This window comes from Oncorhynchus mykiss, chromosome 3 (genome assembly GCF_013265735.2).
Source record: "Oncorhynchus mykiss isolate Arlee chromosome 3, USDA_OmykA_1.1, whole genome shotgun sequence".
Taxonomy (NCBI): Eukaryota; Metazoa; Chordata; class Actinopteri; order Salmoniformes; family Salmonidae; genus Oncorhynchus; species Oncorhynchus mykiss.
In genome coordinates this window covers 31,000,021-31,022,505 of record NC_048567.1, presented here as the reverse complement: position 1 = coordinate 31,022,505, position 22,485 = coordinate 31,000,021, and the positions used below count along the sequence as shown (strand labels likewise).

At 46.1% G+C, this 22,485-nt stretch overlaps 1 protein-coding gene across 2 annotated transcripts in view; it reads right to left on the bottom strand.

The window, feature by feature from the left end:
• The window catches only part of LOC110518266 (zinc finger protein 407), a 188,288-nt gene that overhangs the window by 105,103 nt on the left and 60,700 nt on the right, over positions 1 to 22,485 (bottom strand). For both annotated transcript variants that reach the window (XM_036973835.1, XM_036973836.1), the window contains exon 4: positions 682 to 756. In XM_036973835.1, coding sequence (XP_036829730.1) covers positions 682 to 756 — 75 coding nt within the window. The remainder of the gene's footprint in view (positions 1 to 681; positions 757 to 22,485) is intronic.

Sequence of the window (22,485 nt, the reverse complement as noted above, 5' to 3'; positions counted from 1 at the left end):
ATATGTGGCAATTCATCTTGATATAACATCTATGTGGTACAAACATTTCTGCCCTGGACAGTTTAGTTTCGCCTTAGTTTGTCACGTGCTGTTTACGAGAATAAAGCAGACAAGTGAAATAGTGGAGGGATGTGAGACTCTCTCTCCCAACGAGCAGCTGCCAGTCTGAATCCAGTCAATAATGAGTGTGTATTTACAGGGCAGCATATGGTGCGCCTACTTTGCTAATATCTCAAGCCACTTGTCATATCTAATATGACATATTGTCAAAAGTATCAATTTGAAAGGCGGTTTTTAAGATGTCGCCCAATTGTTAAAAAAAAAATGTTTTAAAGAAGACGTCTGGTTTCTCTTAGCGGGTCTGTTTGACAGGTTGAGGGGTGTTTAACGTCTCATTCCTCGCATGCCACGGGGACTTTGAAACTTCGTCTTCATCACACACACACAAACAATGAAGACTGACAGCCGGGCCGCGTCGCTGACAGACAGGGGCACACTGGGAAAGTTTTACACGCAACATCACGGCGAGAGATGGAGACATCACATCTTCCCAATCATACATAGAGAGGGAGAGAAGAGAGAGGGAGGAGAGGAGAGAGAGGGAGGGAGGGAGAGCGAGAGAGGGAGAGCGAGAGAGAAAGACAGAGAGAGACAAAGCGAGGCAAAAGTAGTCAGTCCTACCTCTCTTTGGGCTGGCCCAGTCCATGTTTCCCCAACAGGTGAGTGCTCAGGTGCTTCTTCATCACAAAGGCCCACCTGGTCAGAAAGAGAACACAGGGGGCAAAGGGTTAACAAAGAGGGCCTCTTTACCACAGTAAATGAAAGGGTTAACCGGGGAGCAGACAGAGATTAGGGTTGTATCAGGATCAGGATCAGGGTTGTAAAACTCTCCATAAATTCCCTGCCTTTCCAGAAATCCTGGTTGGAGGATTCCATGTTTCCTGTTTATTCCTTCCTGATTCTGGGAATTGTCCAACTGGGATTTCGTGAAAACTTTGCAACTGTAGTGAGGACAAAGCCACTAGGACGCAGCAGGTTAACTAAAGAAAAAGGGTTTAACCCGTGTTCACAAGGCCACACTGTAAAAAAAAAATGTTTTCAAACGCTTCGCAACGGAAAAAGTCTGGTCTGGTAGTAACTCCCTGTTTGCCCCGTTTTCTTCCCGTTGAGTGCCTACTGAACACGGCCTTGGATATCCTGTCATTACAGTGGTTCAACATCAAAAGAGAGTGTGTAGAGAGTGTATCTACACTGACACGCACTCATACACCCTCGAACGCACACTCACACAGACAGAAACGCACAATATCACACACACAAGGAAATATTTGGGACGTCATTCCAAGACTCCGCCACAATGTCCTGACCATGTTCAAAGCCCTGAGTTTGTTCCATTCCCTAAACAGTTCGTGAAGCCATAATGGTGGGATGACAGGCCTAACTAGTCAGGGATCAACCTCGTTTCTCTAGCGTTTCATCCTCTGGCCATTCACCAGTAATGACATCCTATTACAGTGTTCTTGCTGACAGACAATGACCACATCTAAGACGACATGACTGAGGAACAAGAAAGAAACAAAGAGCGAGAGAGAGAGAGAGAAAGAGAAAGAGAGAGAGAGAATGAAAGAAAGAGTTGAGCCAACGGCTGCGTGGTTTGGAGTGTTACTGCAGACACTGGTCTTCACTGTGGACTCCTGGACTTTCTCTCTCTTTATCGCTCTCTCTCTTTCGGTTACTCTCTCTATTCCTCTATTTACCCCCCCCCCCCCTCCCCCTGGCTTGTTTGTTTCTCGTTCTCTCAGCAAGTCTCTCTCCATCTGCCTCTCTGACTTCCACTCTCTTTATTGGTAATGTTGTTAAGAGCGTATAGCCTAATCATTTCACCGTTCATTCATATCACAATGGCATTTTCCCCCTACTACACACACACACACACACACACACACACACACACACACACACACACGTCCTTCTGCTCTCCTACCATCGCCCCAGAGCCACATCCGTCATCATCCCCCCCCACCCCGAGGGCAGCCCATGCTAACTAACATCCCATATAAATATTCAAACAGTCTCCGCTGTTTTGTTTTGTTATCATCATTCTCTCCCTCCTCTTTTTTTCCTCTCTAGCTCCATCTCTCCATCCATCCATCCGTCCAGAATGTTGCCTGGGAGTGACTAAACCAAACTCCTCTCCACCGAAGGAGAATGACAAGATCAAACACAGGGGAGGGAGACACTCTGGGTGACTGGAGGCTATGGCACAGCACTCACTGACTGACTGACTGCTTCAACTAGCTATAAATAAACAAACACGCTAATTAAGTTAGCATTTTCTAGCTTTTTCTAGGTTGTTTAAGTCACTGCCGCATGGGGGAAAAAAAAGAGCTTGCAAACATTTCTGTTAATTATGGATTACAGCTGTCCTTCATAAACCTCATTACAGAGTGCTGAAAGGCAACGGGGGCGATTTGCATACGCGGATGAAAGACATGAAGACATATGCAAAAATATGATTTTAATTAGTATTCTTTGATAGCGAGGGTTACAAATCAAACTGGCGTGTTGTGAGATTTGCATCACTCACTCTGATAAAAATGTTTTAGTCCACTGGCTTATTCTGAGCATGGCAGCAAACAGTGACTGGCATGACTGGCAAGGCCTGATGGAGGCACCTGGCAATGGCCTGCTAAAGTGAGACGACAGACACAAACGCACACGAACACACACACACACACACGAACACACACACGAACACACACACACACGTGTGCGCACACGCACGCATAGAGTGTCACAGACAAGCTAGCATATACGCGCCACACAAATGGCAGGTTCAAATGAAGGGCAAGGCTAAGTGGTAAAAGAGCAAATCCATTTGTTGAAACGGGTTTCTAAATCCCCTGTCCTCTCAGGTTAGGATCTACCTCCGAGGGTGCATCCTTAACGCAAACGACTGTTGCCTTCGTCATTATTGCAACAAAGGGAACATTCCGCCATGCCATTCATCCATATCAATATTTCCCCAGATTAATTTAACTATTAAAGCCTTATTTTAGCCTCGAGGGAGGCTCTTAATTTAAAGGGAGATAATAAAATAAAATAAATAAAAACATTAAGGAGTTTCACGTTCCACTCGCTTTAGACTAATTCGCCGCGCCACACCTCGTTAGCTCCGTGACGCGCCGCAGCTTTACCGATAAGCGGCGTTGACACGGCTCAATTACCCAAGTTACACTTCTTTCTCTTCCCTCCCCCTGTCTCCATCACCAGATAAAGAGATAACATGTCAATATGGGTTCCAAACAACTTCATTTGCCTAACAGTATTCCTGGATGGTTCGGGGCGGGAATCTCAATCTGCAATTCCGGAAGGGATGTTGGGAGATCTAAGGAGAAGCCTCTGGCATCAGTGAGGCGCAAAATGGCTAGATCCTGTGCAGAACATACAAAGCATTCTGGGATACGGAGAAAGAAAAAAGAGAGAGAGAGAGAGAAGGGTCTATCACATCACACATGGCATGCTTTACTTAGTAGAGTTAGACCTAGGCCTGTATTCATAGAGAGTCTCATAGTAGGAGTGCTGATCTGGGATCAGGTCCTGTGTCCATAAACACATTCATTATTACTGTATATAAAAGGCCAAACTGATCCTAGATCAGCACTCAGATGCTTTATGAATATGGGCCTATTCACCAACAAATAATAGCACTTTGCTGCCATCTGTGTCAGAAACAGAAATCATGTAATTTGATTGTATTATAAGTACCAATGTCACCTGCGTGACGGCCTTGACAATGGTGCGTACAGGAACGTGAACCACGATAAAAACGGAGAGGATATATTTTTTGTTACTCGAGTCAAACTAAATTCTTTCTCCAAAATGGTAAGGGTGACCGTGGAGTCATTAGGTGTGTGAGTCGCTCAACCCTCACCAAACTAAGCAGTGTGCCCAGGAGAGAGAGCTCTAGAGGGGTCTGTATTTCCTTATGGAGCTATATGGAGCTACGGATCAGTTCTCTCGGCGGGGTGAAGCCGCCTGAGACAGAGCTACTACAGTGGGCCGCTGGGCCTCATCCTGCCTCGTGTGCCAGTCCTAACGACGCCGTCCACCTGCTGTTTTAATGTCACAGCTGGAGTGCCCGCCATCCCTCACTGACTCCAGCATTAGCGGCAGGTACCTCTACATATCGCCTCCGTTTCGCCCTAGCACCTCACCATCCCCTTCTTGCACCTCTCCACCTCCCCTCTCCACCTCCTTTTACCCACTTCCACCTTCTCTCCAACTCCCCCTTGCCACACCCTACTTTCCCCCTCAGCTCCTCTTCACACCCCATTACTCAAATGAACCCTGGTGAACTGTGAGGTCCTCTGTACAGGAAACCAGAACCTCACAGTAGGCCCCTGTGCCAGGAGAGAGCGAGAGGGAGTGAGAGAGAGCGAGAGCGAGGGAGAGAAAGAGAGAGAGAGCGAGCATCCCTCTCTCTACTTTTCCTTCTTATCATAATCTGCTGATTTTAGCATATCTCCGCACAGAAACAATGGGTCAAACAAACTTCCACTATATGGCCAATACAAAATAAACCATACACTACACTAACGCTATAGCCACACATACATTATACATCATATCTCATTCACTCGGTATCCATAATTATACCCTACTTGGGTAAACATGATCTTTCCTTTTTCATACGAACACAGTGTGATGGGGGGAAATAGGAAGGTAAGTTGACATGTTTAACCTCTGATGGCTTGACGGGCGGGTAAACTGACAGAGGATCCTGCCACACATCTCCTGACAGGAGTGTGGAGCGTCGAGACGTGACAGCAGTAACAGGAGACAGACCTCTACCTCCCATCCATCTCCCCCTTCCACCTTCTCTTCATCTGTTCCAAAATGGCGGAGCAGTGGGAAGTCGGAGCAGTGGGAAGTCTGTTGTGTTTAGTCTTATCCCGTTCCGTGTATATATCGTTTTCTTCGTATATACAGTATTTTTATACATTTTCATCTCAATTTCCATCTACGGACTCAATTTCCATCTGCAACCCACCTCACCCAATGTGGTAGGGATCTGATATTTGTATACTTTAGAACCGGAACCCCCATCAGAAGCTAGCCAGCTAACTAGCTACTAGCTAGTAGTCAGTTAGCCACTGCTAGCGGTCATCACCGTTAACTCAGCCAGCCTCAGCCCGGTCAATTCCTGCCAGTCTGCACAGCGCGAAATCAACCCAGGGCATATCGGACTGCTATTTCTCTCTCCGGATTCCTACTGAACATTTACACCGGATCATCGCAGCTAGCTAGCTGCTATCCGAGTGGCTACTCCTGGCTAACGTCTCTGTCCCGAAGCAAGCACCAGTTAGCCTGGAGCTAGGCCCATCTTCCGGCAAGCCGAAGAGATCCATCAGACAATTCCTGGGCTTCAATACCACTTTCGCCAATTGGCCTGGACTCTTTACTGACGACACAGAGCCCCGTTGATCCATCACGACTGGTCGGCCGACGTAACCATCCGAGGGGGTTTCAACAGGCGACGTTGCGACGTCCCCCAGAAGCCCATCTGCTAGCCCCGGCCTGCTAGCTGTCTGAATCGCCGTGTCTCCAGCTCGTCTAGCTACTCACTGGACCCTATGATCACTCGGCTACACATGCCTCACCCTAATGTCAATATGCGTAGTCTATTGCTGTTTTGGTTAGTGATTATTGTCTTATTTCACTGTAGAGCCTCCAGCCCTGCTCAACATGCCTTAGCTAGCCCTTTTGTTCCACCCCCCACACATGCGGTGACCTCACCTGGCTTAAATGGTGCCTCCAGAGACAAAACCTCTCTCATCGTCACTCAATGCCTAGGTTTACCTCCACTGTACTCACATCCTACCATACTCTTGTCTGTACATTATGCCTTGAATCTATTCTTCCGTGCACAGAAATCTGCTCCTTTCACGCTCTGTTCCGAACGCACTAGACAACCAGTTCTTATAGCCTTTAGCCGTACCCTTATCCTACTCCTCCTCTGTTCCTCTACATCACCAGAGGTTAACCCAGGCCCTGCAGCCCCAGCATCACTCCCATTCCCCAGGCGCTCTCATTTGTTGACTTCTGTTACCGTAAAAGCCTTGGTTTCATGCATATCAACATTAGAAGCCTCTATAAGTTTGTTTTATTCACTGATTTAGTATACTCCGCCAACCCGGATGTCCTAGCCGTGTCTGAATCCTGGCTTAGGAAGGCCACCACTATTCCTGAAATTTCCATCCCTAACTATAAAATTTTTCGACAAGACAAAACTACCAAAGGGGGCAGAGTTGCAATCTACTGCAGAGATAGCCTGCAGAGTTCTGTCATACTATCCAGGTCTGTGCCCAAACAATTCGAGCTTCTACTTTTAAAAATCCACCTTTCCAGAAACAAGTCTCTCACCGTTTCCGCTTGCTGTAGACCCCCTTCAGTCCCAGCTGTGCCCTGAACACCATATGTGAATTGATCACCCCCTATCTATCTTCAGAGTTCGTACTGTTAGGTGACATAAACTGGGACATGGCTTCATACTTCGGCTGTCCTACAATCTAAGCAAGATACCCTCAATCTCACACAAATGATCAATGAACCTACCAGGTACAACCCTAAATATGTAACCATGGGCACCCTCTTAGATATCATCCTGACCAACTTGCCCCCTAAATACACCTCTGCTGTCTTCAACCAGGATCTCAGCGATCACTGCCTCATTGCCTGCGTGCGTAATGGGTCCGCGGTCAAACGACCACCCCTCATCACTTTCAAATGCTTCCTAAAACACTTCAGAGAGCAGGCCTTCCTAACCAACCTGGCCAGGGTATCCTGGAAGGATATTGACCTCATCCCGTCAGTAGAGGATGCCTGGTTGCTCTTCAAAAGTGCTTTCCTCGCCATCTTAAATAAGCATGCCCCATTCAAAAAATGTAGGACTAAGAACAGATATAGCCCTTGGTTCACCCCAGACTTGACTGCCTTTGATCAGCACAAAAACATCCTGTGGCGTTCTGCATTAGCATCGAATAGCCCCCACGATATGCAACTTTTCAGGGAAGTCAGGAACCAATATACTCAGTCAGAAAGTAAAGGCTAGAATCTTCAAACAGAAATTTGCTTCCTGTAGCACTAATTCCAAAACGTTCTGGGACACTGTAAAGTCCATGGAGAATAAGAGCACCTCTTCCCAGCTGCTCATTGCACTGAGAAGCATTTTTCTACAGCTGGCCATGCTTTCCACCTGGCCACCCCTACCCCTAACATCTCAGCACCCCCTGCAGCAACTTTCCTAAGCCTCCCCCCGCTTCTCCTTCACCCAAATCCCGACAGCTTTTGTTCTGAAAGAGCTGCAAAATCTGGATCCCTACAAATCAGCTGGGCTAGACAATCTGGACCCTCTCTTTCTAAAATGATACGCCAAAATTGTTGCAACCCCTATTACTAGCCTATTCAACCTCTAGCATATGAGATCCCCAAAGATTGCAAAGCTGCCATGGTCATCCCCCTTTGACACTCTAGACCCAAACTGTTACGGCCTATATCCATCCTGCCCTTCCTTTCTAAAATCTTCGAAAGCCAAGTTAACAAACAGATCATCGACCATTTCGAATCCCACCGTACCTTCTCCACTATGCAATCTGGTTTCCCAGCTGGTCATGAGTGCACCTCAGCCACACTCAAGGTCCTAAATTATATCATAACTGCCATTGATAAAAGACAGTACTGTGCAGTCGTCTTCATCGACCTGGCCAAGGCTTTGGACTCTGTCAATCACCGCAGTCTTATCGGAAGACTCAACAGCCTTGGCTTCTCAAATGACTGCCTCGCCTGGCTCACCAACTACTTCTTAGATAGAGCTCAGTGTGTCAAATCGGAGGGCCTGTTGTCCAGACCTCTGGCAGTCTCTATGGGGGTGCCACAGGGTTCAATTCTCGGGCCGAATCTTTTCTCTGTATATATCAATGATGTCGCTCTTGCTGCTAGTGATTATCTGATCCACCTCTACGCAGACGACACCATTCTGTATAAATCTGGTCCTTCTGTGCGAACACTGTGCTAACAAACCTCCAAATGAGCTTCCACGCCATACAACACTCCTTCCGTGGCCTCCAACTGTTTTTAAATGCTAGTAAAACTAAGTGCATGCTCTTCAACCGATTGCTGCCTGCACCCTCCCGCCCGACTAGCATCACTACTCTGGACGGTTCTGACCTAGAATATGTGGACAACTACAAATACCTAGGTGTCTGGTTAGACTGTAAACTCTCCTTCCAGACTCACATTAAGCATCTCCAATCCAAAATTAAATCTAGAATTGGCTTCCTATTTAGCAACAAAGCCTCCTTCACTCATGCTGCCAAACATACCCTCGTAAAACTGACTATCCTACCGATCCTTGACTTCGGCGATGTCATTTCCAAAATAGCCTCCAACACTCTACTCAGCAATGTGGATATAGTCTATCACGGTGCCATCCGTTTTGTCACTAAAACGGATGGTCATCGGATGGTTACCATATACTACCCACCACTGCGACCTGTATGCTCTCATTGGCTGGCCCTCACTACATATTAGTCGCCAAACCCACTGGCTCCAAGTCATCTATAAGTCTTTGTTAGGTAAAGCCCCTCCTTATCTCAGCTGACTGGTCACCACAGCATCACCCACCCGTAGCACGAGCTCCAGCAGGTATATTTCACTGGTCATCCCCAAAGCCAACACGTCCTTTGGCTGCCTTTCCTTCCAGTTCTGTGCTGCCAATGAATGGAAGGAATTCCAAAAATCACTGAAGCTGGAGTCTTATATCTCTCTCTCTAACTTTAAGCATCAGCTGTCAGAGCAGCTTGTACATAGCCAATATGTAAATAGCATATTATTACTTACCTCTTGCTCTTTTGCACCCCAGTATCTCTACTTGCACATCATCATCTGCACATCTATCACTCCAGTGTTAATGTTAATTGTAATTATTTCGCCTCTATGGCCTATTTATTGCCTACCTCCCTACTCTTCTACATTTGCACACACTGTACATTGATTTTAATGTTGTGCTATTGACTGTATGTTTGTTTATGTGTAACTCTGTGTTGTTTTTGTCGCACTGCTTTGCTTTTTCTTACCCAGGTCGCATTTGTAAATTTGTAAATTCTCAACTGGCCTACCTGGTTAAATAAAGGTGAAATATATACATGTATATTTTTTAAATCTCCCTCCCCATCTCCCCTCTCCAGGTCCTTTTTCCTTCCTTTCACATTTTCTTCAACTCCCCTTTCTACACCCCAACTAGGGTTTCCTTTTATTTTACGCCTGCTACATTAGGTTAGGGGGTTCTTAAAGAAAGTATGCATACCCCCCCCCCCCCCACCCCCCCAAAAAAACATTAAATAAAGTGAAGGAGTTAATCAAAGCTTTTGCGGCCTGAAAGGAGAATGTTTTTTTAAGTACGAACCGGTTACTGGGGAACACAAGTGTATTACCAGTTGGCCACATCAAGCCCAGCCAAAATGGGAGATTCATAAAGCCCACTAACACCTGTCCAGGCTAATCTCTGCACAGAAACAATGGGTCAAAGAGACCTCCATTATATGACCCAATACAAAAATAAATAAACACAAGCTATAGCCACACACACACACACATTACATCTCCTTCACTCTATAATTATACCCTACTGGGGAAACATAATCTTTTCCTTTTCTTATAAATACAGCGTGATGTGTGTGTGTGTGTGTGGGGGGGGGGGGGGGGGGGGGGGGGGGGGGGGGGGTAGGGGTAGCAAAGGGCCTGTAGTGCATCTCACAGGTAAGTTGACATGTTTAAAACTCTGACGGCTTGACGGGCCGGTAAACTGACAAAGGATCCTGCCACACATCCCCTGACAGGAGTGTGGAGCGTCGAGACGTGAGGAGACATGAGAGCAATCACAGGAGACAGACAGACGGAGGATGGAGAAGGGGCATTCTGCAAAGAATGAGCCCAGATTAGTGACTGGGGGGGGGATCTATAGCTCGTCTAGGTGTTTAATGGAAGCAGTAAGCTTGATGGGGAGAAAAGGCCCCCCAAAAATTGACTAAAAATAGGAGGGAGAGCGGGAGAGTACGGAGGCAAATCTTAAGGCAGTGGGATACCTCCGCGGAGGGGGAGAGATGGAGGAAGAGCAGGAACTAGGGAATAAGAGGAAGAGAGAGTGAAAGAGATAAAGAGAGAGAGCGCGAGAGAAAAAACAAGTGCAGTGTTGTCACTTCATTTGACAGGAGGAAAGGTGACTTCACATCAATATCGCTCTGTCTTCTTAAAGATCCGCCTATGGAAATATGCCATAATGTATCAGCCATTAAATAAATAAATAAATAAAATGTCAGATTTTTTTTTTTTTTTACACCATTACTGGTGTACTCGATCTATTCTGAGATGATTTTAATACATTTAAAATAAGAACTGAAAGGATTCTTCGCTGGTCAATCACCGTCAAGACGTTCACTAAAACAGACACCTCTCATTTAAAATGGAACAATACGTGTGTACTAGTGTGTGTGGGTGTGTGTGTGTTGTGTGTGCATGTACGTACGTACGTACGAGAGAGAGCGCGCGCGTGCACTTGCGTGGGTCTCTGTGGTAGCCTACATTAAAGAGCGCTCCCTCTCTCTTTGTCTGTCTGTGTCTCTGTGTGTGTGTTGCATTTTGGATCAGCTGCGGAGGCAGGTATTGGGCCCTGACGGAATGATCGACAGTGGCAGCGCCCCACAGAGCTCACAGCTCCTCACAGCTCCGCGGCACACCGTTCCATTAAAGAACCATTTAGGGGGAGAACAGTTCCACCTGCAGACGACCCTACAGATCAAAACTATTTCGGCGACAGAAAAAAAATAAAAATACTGTCTTCTTCCACCAACAGCAGATTTTCAGAGCTGGCTTCTTTTTAAGAAAATGCCAATATGAAATTAAAATCATCTATTATTGATATCCTCGTTATGTTGCCAATGGCAGTTTAAACGTTGAAGAGCCCCTGGCTCTGAGCGTCGTAGGAGTGCTGTTTGCATAATATGGGATTCGACATCATTATGTATTCTAATTAACTGACTTAATGTGTAAGTGGGAAAAAGAAAGAGAAACTTGAAAATGCTGAACAAGGAGGAAGAAAGAGAATATATTGTATTTCGTTCCAAAATAAATAAATAAAAAGATAATTATTCATACATGGTATCTGAAGAGCAGCTTATAAAACCTGCGATGGCAGTTTCACGTTTGAATGATCTGGTATTGTCCCTTTAAAACTCCCTATATTCAGAAGGAACAATATACATTACAAAAAGAACAAGAAAGAAAAGCTAGGGTTTGATACAAGAAGAGAACAGGCCTCTCCACTACCGAAGAATAAGAGAAGAGAACAGGCCTCTCCACTTCCTAAGAATAAGAGAAGAGAACAGGCCTCTCCACTTCCTAAGAATAAGAGAACAGGCCTCTCCACTTCCTAAGAATAAGAGAAGAGAACAGGCCTCTCCACTTCCTAAGAATAAGATAACAGGCCTCTCCACTTCCTAAGAATAAGATAACAGGCCTCTCCACTTCCTAAGAATAAGAGAAGAGAACAGGCCTCTCCACTTCCTAAGAATAAGAGAAGAGAACAGGCCTCTCCACTTCCTAAGAATAAGATAACAGGCCTCTCCACTTCCTAAGAATAAGAGAAGAGAACAGGCCTCTCCACTTCCTAAGAATAAGATAACAGGCCTCTCCACTTCCTAAGAATAAGAGAAGAGAACAGGCCTCTCCACTTCCTAAGAATAAGAGGAGAGAACAGGCCTCTCCACTTCCTAAGAATAAGAGAACAGGCCTCTCCACTTCCTAAGAATAAGAGGAGATAACAGGCCTCTCCACTTCCTAAGAATAAGATAACAGGCCTCTCCACTTCCTAAGAATAAGATAACAGGCCTCTCCACTTCCTAAGAATAAGAGAACAGGCCTCTCCACTTCCTAAGAATAAGATAACAGGCCTCTCCACTTCCTAAGAATAAGAGAACAGGCCTCTCCACTTCCTAAGAATAAGAGAACAGGCCTCTCCACTTCCTAAGAATAAGTAACACACTAAAGTTCCAGCCTCGTATGAGAATACATACAAGCCCCATTTTCAAGAAGCAGAAACGTGTCAAAACGGCTGGTTGTTAAAGGCAGTTAGCCGTCCCTTTCTCATTTCCTAATGTCCTTATTGTCGCTCTCTTCCTCACCGCGGGGCCGTTAGAGATATTAGTTTGCTTTTCTTCCTCTCCCTTCCTCCCCTCCGTCCGTGTTAAATCGTTAAACAGGAGCCCTGCTCATTATATTTCTAAACAAAACTTCTCTTATACCAAATAAATCACGAGCAGCGCCACTAACAGCCGTGAAGGGATAAATTACGACGCGCCTCACTGGCTGTGTTGGTCTTTTAAAAAGCTTGCTGCACAATTTCTATGATGTAGCGTCATTTGTAACGCTGGTTGGAGTATGTTGCGAGGGCCTCTCTGCAGGTATCTGTATTTTTGCATTGCGTGTTTTTTCAGCGTTTTTTCAGCGTTTTTTCAGCGTTAGCCTGTGTATGTTATTTAAAGCTGTTTAAATCTGTTTTTATTTATTTATTTTTTAACCTACACATAGGATTGCTATATCAACGTGTGTCCACGTAGGCTACTGTGGCCGAATTTCATATCACGACAACATTTTGTGTGTCGCTCTTGCTTTTTCACATACATCCATCTGCTCTCACATGTAAAGATGGATTGGATGACCAATCACATATGAACACTGGCTCACTGTCAGGCAGGCAGTTCTGACTCAGGCAGGCAGTTCTAAATCTCTGTCCCATAAGGAGCAGTGAATGGGGGTGATATTTGTTCAAGTTTGAGAGAGAGAGGAGAGGGAGAGAGAGAGACAGAGACAGAGAGAGTGAGAGAGAGAGAGAGACAGAGAGACAGAGAGAGCGAGAGAGAGAGAGAGACAGAGAGAGAGAGACAGAGAGAGCGAGAGAGAGAGAGAGAGAGAGAGAGAGAGGGAGAGGGAGAGAGAGAGAGACAGAGAGAGAGAGAGAAAGAGAGAGAGACAGAGAGAGAGAGAGCACCACTTCCCTAGCCCCAGTGTGCAGGTTACAAAACCAGGGTTAACAGGGCTGCGATGGAATAACAGGGTCATGTTCATTAGGGAAACTATTTACAACACTTTGCAAAACAACACAAAAATGAACATTTCTTATTGGACCATTCCAGGTAATTCCTCCCCCCGTTTGGTGCCTGATGAACATGACCCAGGGCTGCCTGGGGCTAACAAGGGCTGGGTCTGGCGCTCAGATCCGTTTACCCAGACCTCCCTCTCCCCCTCCCGGGGATTTAAACAAACACAACCCTTGATGAGACCAAGAAACATGGACTTATTTAGTCTGTTTACTGTTGTTCACTCTATCTGCCAGTCCTCAGAGAACAAATTAAACGTAGAAAACAGAGAGAGGTAAATAAATAATTAAACCCCGATGGTATGGAAGAATTCCTGAAGCCCGGTGAGTGGGGGGAAAAAAATGTTTTTCCACAGAAGGCTTTGTTCTTACCACACCTTAAGAACAGAACAGAGACGTGAGGATTTCACTGAGCAGATTTACTACAATATATCAAATCAAATAAACGGTTCCAAACCGAAACAATGCTCTAACAACGGAATAATCCATCACAGTTCTCGGTGAATCAAAGGATATGAACACGCCACACTCAATTTGGACGAGTCAAGAGATCTTGAAAGAGAGAAAAGCCCCTCTAATGTCAGCCTTGTTGTTTCAGAGTGATCTCGCACATTAAAACGAATGGAAAGAACATGACAGAGAGAGTTGTGTTTCTCTCACAATAGCTTTCCTAAAGCAGATAATCCATAAAACATAAGGCCATATTGACGTTTACCCCGGCCTGAGTGAAGGGTAATGCACAGATGTCAGAGCTGGCTGAGCTGCCTGCCTGTCTCTGTGTGTCTCTGTGTGTCTCTGTGTGTGTGTGTGTAACACTAGCTACCACTCTCATTATCGCTGCGCTGTAGGGCAGCTAAGGTCACTCCCTGGAAGAGGAAAATAAACTATTGCACTCATCAAATATGCACTTATTCCGTGAGAGAAAGTCTTACCACATCTTGAAAGTCAAGTCTGCATAGTAAAGTCGATGGAGGTCATACAGTTTGTGTAGATTTGTAAGGTGAAAGTTGTGCCCCTGTTATGACTCTCTGATCGTTTACAGCAAGTTATAGAAGTATGAAGAGGTCTCCTCTCTTTCACAGAACAGTGTGATTCTATAGGTTGATGTACCGCTTATGAGTCTGCACAATATATCGACACGTCAACATTATGAAGTGGATGCTGCCTCCCACTCAAGGCTTGAACCCTCACACTTCCACACACATACATGTACCCATTCTCTCTCTCTGTCACTCACTCGCTCACTCGCTCACTCGGTCGCAAACAAACACACCTCACAAACACGCAGGCTTTGTTAGGTTATTGTTGGTGTTGTCCTAACAGCCGCAAGAGAGAACAGAGTGAAGTGTCTGTTTAGAAACGTGCCCTCAACCTAAAACACTCTCATTAAATTGAACGGTCTCAGTCACATTTACACGTCACACCACTGCTGCGGTGTAGCTACTATCTCGCTGGCTAGCAGTCTAGGTCTAAGCTTTGACTCGGCGCCCAATAAACCACACTATTCTCTCGGGGTAGTTTAAATGTCACCTTCCTGAAAGTCCAACACGGATAGAAAGGAGTCTGTTTTAACCAACGCACAACAACAGTAGCCTGTCTACATTGACGAGATGAAGAAAACCCTGAGAGGAACACTGAGCTCTGCCACCACGGCCATTTAAAAAGCCAGTCCCAGCATCGGGGTCTTAAGAAAGCAGTGGGCCCCCCATTTAAATTGCAAAGGTCCTCCTCAGTCACCGGCTTTATAGAATGCAATATGTAACACCGGGTACTCAGAAGCAAATGAATAAATAAATAAATAAGTAAATAACGGATGACATGCAAATGAGGGTGACGGAGGCGCGGTCTCCGCCCGCTCGGTGATGCGCCAGCCATTAATCAACCGGCACATGCAAAGCGTCCGCTCCCGTCCTTAGCATATTCGCATATTCTAATGAAGCCGCTGACATGCAAATGAGGACGACCTTTTCGCTGGCTTTCCCGCGACTTTTACATTTATACCAGCGAGTGGAGAGGGTGGCTAGCGTACGTGACGTCGCGCTGTGGGCACCTGGAACTCTGAGACACTGTAATTAGGCTAATCTATTACCGTACGCTGCCTGTCACACCTTCTCTTTAATGGCGTAGGACACACTTGTCGGACACTTTATTTACTTGCGCTCGTTCTGAGGAACGGATGGATGGTCGGATAGTCGGTCGGTGGAATTTAGATCCAGACTAGACATTTCCTCCTGATCCCCCCCCAACCCCCACGCTCCTGGGCCACGATTGAATCCCCCTGCTTGGGTTGGTCTGATGCGGAGACACAGTGGTGGCTGGGTGGGAGTCCTGCCACTGCAGCCGCACCCTAGTGTGACTCTCCCACTCAGGTCCCCTCTCTGCCCCCCCCCCCCCCCCCATCTCCCCTGCTGCTGAGAGGCCCTACCCGGGGCCTAGAGACAGAGAGACCCTCCCTATCACCAAGGAAGCAGGCAGGCAGGGCAGCGGGGTCCAACACTGACGACGGGGAGGCAGGAGGAGCGAACTGGCAGGGAGGGAAGAAAGTTATGCCACCATACCATGACTTTGAACTTTCCCAGATGAGGCAGAAATACTGTAATGAAAGATGCGCTCGGCACAGAGGGGAGGACGGGTGGGGAGGACGGGGGGGGATAGACGGATGGGAGGAAGAGGAGACAGGAGGCCCACTGAGAGAGGAGACAAGGCCCTCACCCCTCTGCCAGGAAGCATTCTACTGGGCTGACAGTTATGGATAGGAAACATTACTGGGGCTGGTAATTAAAGCAAAAACTGATACCATCTCTTGGATGGGGGATTTCAGACGGCGCATCTATTTGTCACTGCTGCGCACTCGCCAAGGCCAGATTGAATTACACACATATTTAGTCCCGCAGAGTACGCCAGCTTTCATCTACTATCTATCTAGATATCTACCTATCTATCCGTCCAGTCCTGTTGTTCAGTTTGACATCAGATCCACTTCAGAACGTGTTCTTGGTTTCCTGTCTGTAAACCTTTGATTGTCTCCTCTCCGTTAATAGCGAACTCAATAACCATTCTGATTACGTCACATAACAATGGCTCTGATCCGGCAGAAACACACCTTCCTCTCTGTCCACGTTGACTCAAAAGTGAGTGAGTGACTTAGTGAGTGACTCAGTGACGGACTTAGCGTGTGAACTCGTGAATGACTTAGAGACTGAGTTAGTGACTGTGTAAGCTAGTGGAGGACTGAATAACTGCATGGGCGAGTGACGGACTACCCAGAGACGGAGAAAAGGCCAGCAGAGGACTAGGGGGATGCCATGTCACCAGGCTGGGGGAATCGGTGACACTGAGCGTGTCACGGGGTGACGGCTGCACTCTGCTAGGACTAGTCGCCCCTCCGGCACTGTCACAGGAACCAGCCGCTCCCGTTACTGACACTACCCCCTCTGACAGGCCAAACACGACAAACCTCATCTCTGGCTAGAGACAAGCCCTGACGGCACACACAGACAGAGACGGAGAGAGAGGGTGGAGGAGAGAGAGGAGAGGGAAAGGGGGGGGGATAGAGAGGGAGAAAGAGGAAGGGGAGAGCGAGAAGGATGGAGAGATAGTCTAATGTGAGGAAAATAGAAAAAAGGGAGAGGGTGAAGAGGAGGGGAGACAGAGGAGGCGAAGGGAGAGAGACAGCACTAGAGAACGTGGAAAGAGATAGAGAGGATTCAGAGAGAGAAAGAGGGAGGGGGGAGGAGAGAGGAGCAGAGGGAGCGGCAAGACTGATCGCTGTTGATCTTCACGATAAGCGCTCCCGACAACTTGTGACCAAAGTGGCGCTCCAACACTAATCGGCCGTGAAGGCTGACCCGCAGCTATGCAGCAGAGTTCAGATCGGATAGGGCCGGCACTCGGGCCCAGACAAGATTGCCCCGGACAGGAGACATCTAGGCATCAAAACTCCCTGAGAAATTGTGGCATGGCTTCAGTGCACTGTGAGAAGAACATGAAGAAGAAGAAAAAAAACTAGCGAGCAGTGATACTCTGCGCTCTTGGCAGTCAGGGCGGACTTATCAGACTAAGATGAAAAGAGAAGGACAGAGGGAGAGCGGAGAGAGGAAGAGGGGGGGGGGGAAGGGAAGGATGGAAAATATGAGAGGGAGGAAAAAAATATCAATTTTATTGACAATTATGTTAGAGTCATTTGAAAAGGAGTTGGACCTGTCTCTGACTGAAAGAACAACCTTGAAATGTGTGTTCACCCTCTAGCCTACTTTGAGCGTAAGTGTGTGTGTGTGTGTGTGTGTGTGTGTGTGTGTGTGTGTGTGTGTGTGTGTGTGTGTGTGTGTGTGTGTGTGTGTGTGTGTGTGTGTGAGTACACATATACAGGGAGTGTTACTAACAAATTATTATTAACAACATGAATACAAATTGAGCAAAACATGTCTGGGGACTCAAAGTATGACTGAAAAACTTGGGCTTCAGATGGCCTGACAATATCATCAAATCATAAGTGTGGGCATCATGTACATAGTCTTAACTCTTACCTATCAGTCAATATTTATGAAGTTCTTCACAACCACAATCCAAACAACAAACAAAATCAACTTTCCTCCATAGAAGACACTGGGACACATGGCAAAGCCCACAGTGTGCATGTCAAACCCAAATCTCCGTGTCGCTTTAACAGTGAAAACCAATGGCCTCAAAACTGAACCTTGGGGAGTGCCAAGTCATTATATACTACTATACTTGACTGAGACAATACACCGAAAAATCAACTTCACTTTCAATCCCCTCGCAAGGAGAAGACCGGTCACTCAGAACTAGGTTTACTGAAATAATGCCTGAAATCCTCCACTGTCTTTTAACATACAGCCCTTTATTAAATGAAACAGATGAACAGACATTTTATAAATTCTTATATAAATATTTTGCTGAGTGGGCGCCTTAATTGCCAAGGCCAAAGTGGTCGTCGTGAGGAAACATGAAGCCCTATTCTAATACTGCCGTGTTTTTACAGTCACTAATGACTACTGGCTCCCACTTAGGGCCCCGCCTGCAAAATGTATCCATTGTATAAAAATACATATAAAATAATCATATCTGGCACCATAAATCCTCCTGGGCAAGATCCCTTACGGACAATTTACTGCAGAGCAGAACATGAGGCAGAAGGAAGTCGAGGAAGGGACTGCGTGTGCCTCTATAGTGGAGGTAAGTAACCACTACAGTCCTAATACTTCTATAATAATTCCACAACGCATGTGTGGTGAGGGTGTCGATGGACGGTGGTCACCTGGGTCACTGGGGGGGAAATGCAACAAGGGTCAAAGCCAAACACAAAGGTGGTACTCTTTATTACACTCAATCAATGCTGGGGGCACTGTGCAGCACAGACACAGACCAAACACTAAATGTGGTCTATGGTTCCACTGACAATATGAGCCTGACATTATGCCAATAACTACGGGCTGCTAACTTCAACCCCCACCACCACACCCACACACTAACATCAACCCCTGAGCACACACTGTTACAGTCACACACACACACACACACACACACACACACACACACACACACACACACACACACACACCAGTGAGGTGAAGCAGAAAGAGAGAGAGACAGTCACCGGACCCCCACCTCAGCCCCCCCCCCCCCCCCCCCCCTGACCAAAACTCCCCGGGCCACAGGGGTCTCAGAGGGCGAGATGTCAGAGCTGGTGAGGCCTGCCGGTCATCACCCACAATCCCTCACTGTGGAGAGGAGGGGTGGGAGTAATACCACTCTCCCTTATTGATCTGTTGTGGAGAGGCGCTCTCTCTTTACACAGGGAGCAGACCACTGGAGCCAGGGCACAGAAAACACACACTCACGGGGACACACACTAGCCACACTACGCTAGGCTATATCAAAAAACACACACACACACTCAGATACACTAGGCTATATCAAAAAACACACACACACACTCAGATACACTAGGCTATATCAAAAAACACACACACACACACTCAGATACACTAGGCTATATCAAAAAACACACACACATGTTCATACAGAAACATGTGTGCATGTCATGGCTGAGGTTGATTCCAATTAAATCCCTTTTAAAGAAAGTGTGATAATGTTAATTGCAGAACCACATCCCAGGAAATCTCAAAGCTTGAAGTGCAACAACACCCCCCCCCCCCCCCCCCCATACTGTAAAGTGTACAGCATCTACAGAAACATTTGTACGAAACTACACCAATATGCACAGACAAACAAACACATGATAACAAACACATAAACCACCATTTACTTATTTACTGATGAAGTCACTTGCTCATAAACAAAACGCCTGCCCATTCTGCCACAAAGACTTTGTCGACCTGCCATGTCTCGTCTAAGAGCACAGCTTTGAGAGGAAAATAACATTCGGTCAAAAAAACACACATTAAAACAACTCCCAATCCTCCTTTCACATTATATCACCACAACAGAACAAAATAGTCTCCAACACTGAAATATGTGGTATTTGCACCCGGAATCCAGAGGCGTCTTGAACAAGGCCAAAGAACGCTCTCCGCCACGCAGCACAGCTCCCTTGCTGCCATTAGTTGTGACCGGTCCGGCTGACAATCCCTTCACTTCTCTATCACTTTTCATTACCGGCGTCTGCGGTGAAACCTCGCCTCCCTCTATCATTGACACAGTAAGGCTAATGGGATCTACCGTCATGTAAATGAAAGTGTTTGCTTCGTTTGCTTCCTTCACTCCTGATTGTCAGAGCAACTCGCTCGGGAGCAGCAGCAGGTGTGTTTGTCCGTGTAGGAGGAGTGCTTTTGTGTGAGTGTGTGGTGGTGTATGCTTATGCACACAGGTTTGCACACAGCAACAGGTGGGTCTTTATGTGTGTGTGTGTACTTGCGTCTGTGAGTGCATGTATACACAGAGGAACACCTCGGAGGCAAACAGACACACCACTCGCTCAACCAGATGTTGCACCTGACCCTGGGCTCAGCCACGGGAAATGCTCAATTCTGATGCCGACTACATGCTCCCGCCGGCACAGGTACAACCAACCCTCACAAATACTGGAGGATGTGCAGAACCGTGGGCTGGAGTTGCTACAACGTGGCCAGAATGTCAATTGTACAACCTCCGGGAGACAAGTCACCCAGCCAGGTAGGCAGCGCTACAGCGGTGGCTGTTGGGTAATTGACAGCACCTGAAAACAAAACAGCGTGCCCCGGTTTACGTGCCACAATGTGGAAAGCTGCTATCGCGTCTCATTTGTCAACAGAGAGGTATCAAATGGCGACGGTGAGGAAATAATCACATCCCTGTGATTACTTATTAAGACGGACGATAATGACACAACACATGTAATTAGACAAGTGAAAGATTTAGGCAGCGAGAATAAATATACTTTAATATCCATTGAACGACTGGCAGAAGAAAAAATTACTATGTGAAGAAAACAGAAAACTCTTATTTGAACGATAGCCTACCTACATTAGGACTTAGCCTACCTACATTTGGACTTAGCCTACCTACATTATGACTTAGCCTACCTACATTTGGACTTAGCCTACCTACATTAGGACTTAGCCTACCTACATTAGGACTTAGCCTACCTACATTAGGACTTAGCCTACCTACATTAGGACTTAGCCTACCTACATTTGGACTTAGCCTACCTACATTAGGACTTAGCCTACCTACATTAGGACTTAGCCTACCTACATTAGGACTTAGCCTACCTACATTAGGACTTAGCCTACCTACATTAGGACTTAGCCTACCTACATTAGGACATAGCCTACCTACATTAGGACTTAGCCTACCTACATTAGGACATAGCCTACCTACATTAGGACTTAGCCTACCTACATTAGGACTTAACCTACCTACATTAGGACTTAGCCTACCTACATTAGGACTTAGCCTACCTACATTTGGACTTAGCCTACCTACATTAGGACTTAGCCTACCTACATTAGGACTTAGCCTACCTACATTAGGACTTAGCCTACCTACATTAGGACTTAGCCTACCTACATTAGGACTTAGCCTACCTACATTATCACAAAACCGGATTGCAAACTCTGTCCAGTGAAGTCCACAAAGTATACTGCATATAACAGACAATTACATGACCTACAGCATGGTCAAGCAAGTTTATGTTTCCAAAATTTTTGAACCACTAAACAACTATTGATTTAGAACCACAGAGAGTTACCGCAAGTCAGAAAGAAAACAGGAGATGCCTCCACTATTCCAGCACCACTTCAACTTCAACATCATCAAACCTCTGCTTAGTCTAGTACAGTGACAACTAAAAGATACCAAAAACTATTTAGTCCAATCAACGTAAGCTAAATATGATGTGGCTGTCCATGGTTCCTGATTTGTGTGCCTGTGTGTGTGTGTGTGTGTGTTTTGTTGTCCTAGGCTACCTGGCTAAAATTCTGGCTCGCTAGCCTAACTTCTATTCATGGGCAACAGTAGCTAGTTACATTAGCCTTCTACATCTAGCTACATACTGAACATCCATCCTCTCAGGTCAGGGGCACAACAATGTATGAATTAACGGTTGAATCAGAAACGCCGGTACGGAGAATTAAGTAAAACAACAAGTCCAAATCCCTGTGTCTTTCCATGGCTAATTTAGGAAAGGGACCATTTCCTATCCACCGGAGGACAACAACATCACAATAAGCAACAATACGCAACAATTCAAGTTGTTTCTGTCAATGACGTATGCTCTCAAATAGGAGTGACGCCAACATCCAAGTTAGCTTCCCTTGACACTTTTTTTTTGGAGCGCCAGGACCATTCACAGTTGAGCTCGCTCAGTTTAATTCCACAATGATTGGCACATTTTTTTAATACTTTTTTTTAATCAAGGAAGGCCAAATGCTTGCTGGCCTACACGTAGATACTTGTCGTTTGGCAACAACGTCATACTTGTCGTTTGGCTACAATTTCATACTTGTCATTTGGCTGAAATGTCATACTTGTCGTTTGGGCCAGACAGCATCAGATAAATGGTCTACACGTAGAGAAACAGAGGGGCTCTGTTTCACTCGGATGCTTTCTCCTGTGAGGTACATTCAGCCTTTTGTGAATTGAAGGAAAATTATGAAACACAGAGAGACGAAAGATATATATATTTTTTTTTTATCTAAAAAAATATATATCTATATATATATATATATATATATATATATATATTTATGGGAAGTCTGGCTTGGCACTCATGAATACACGCCACTGGACCTAACCTAGGTTTTACCCTG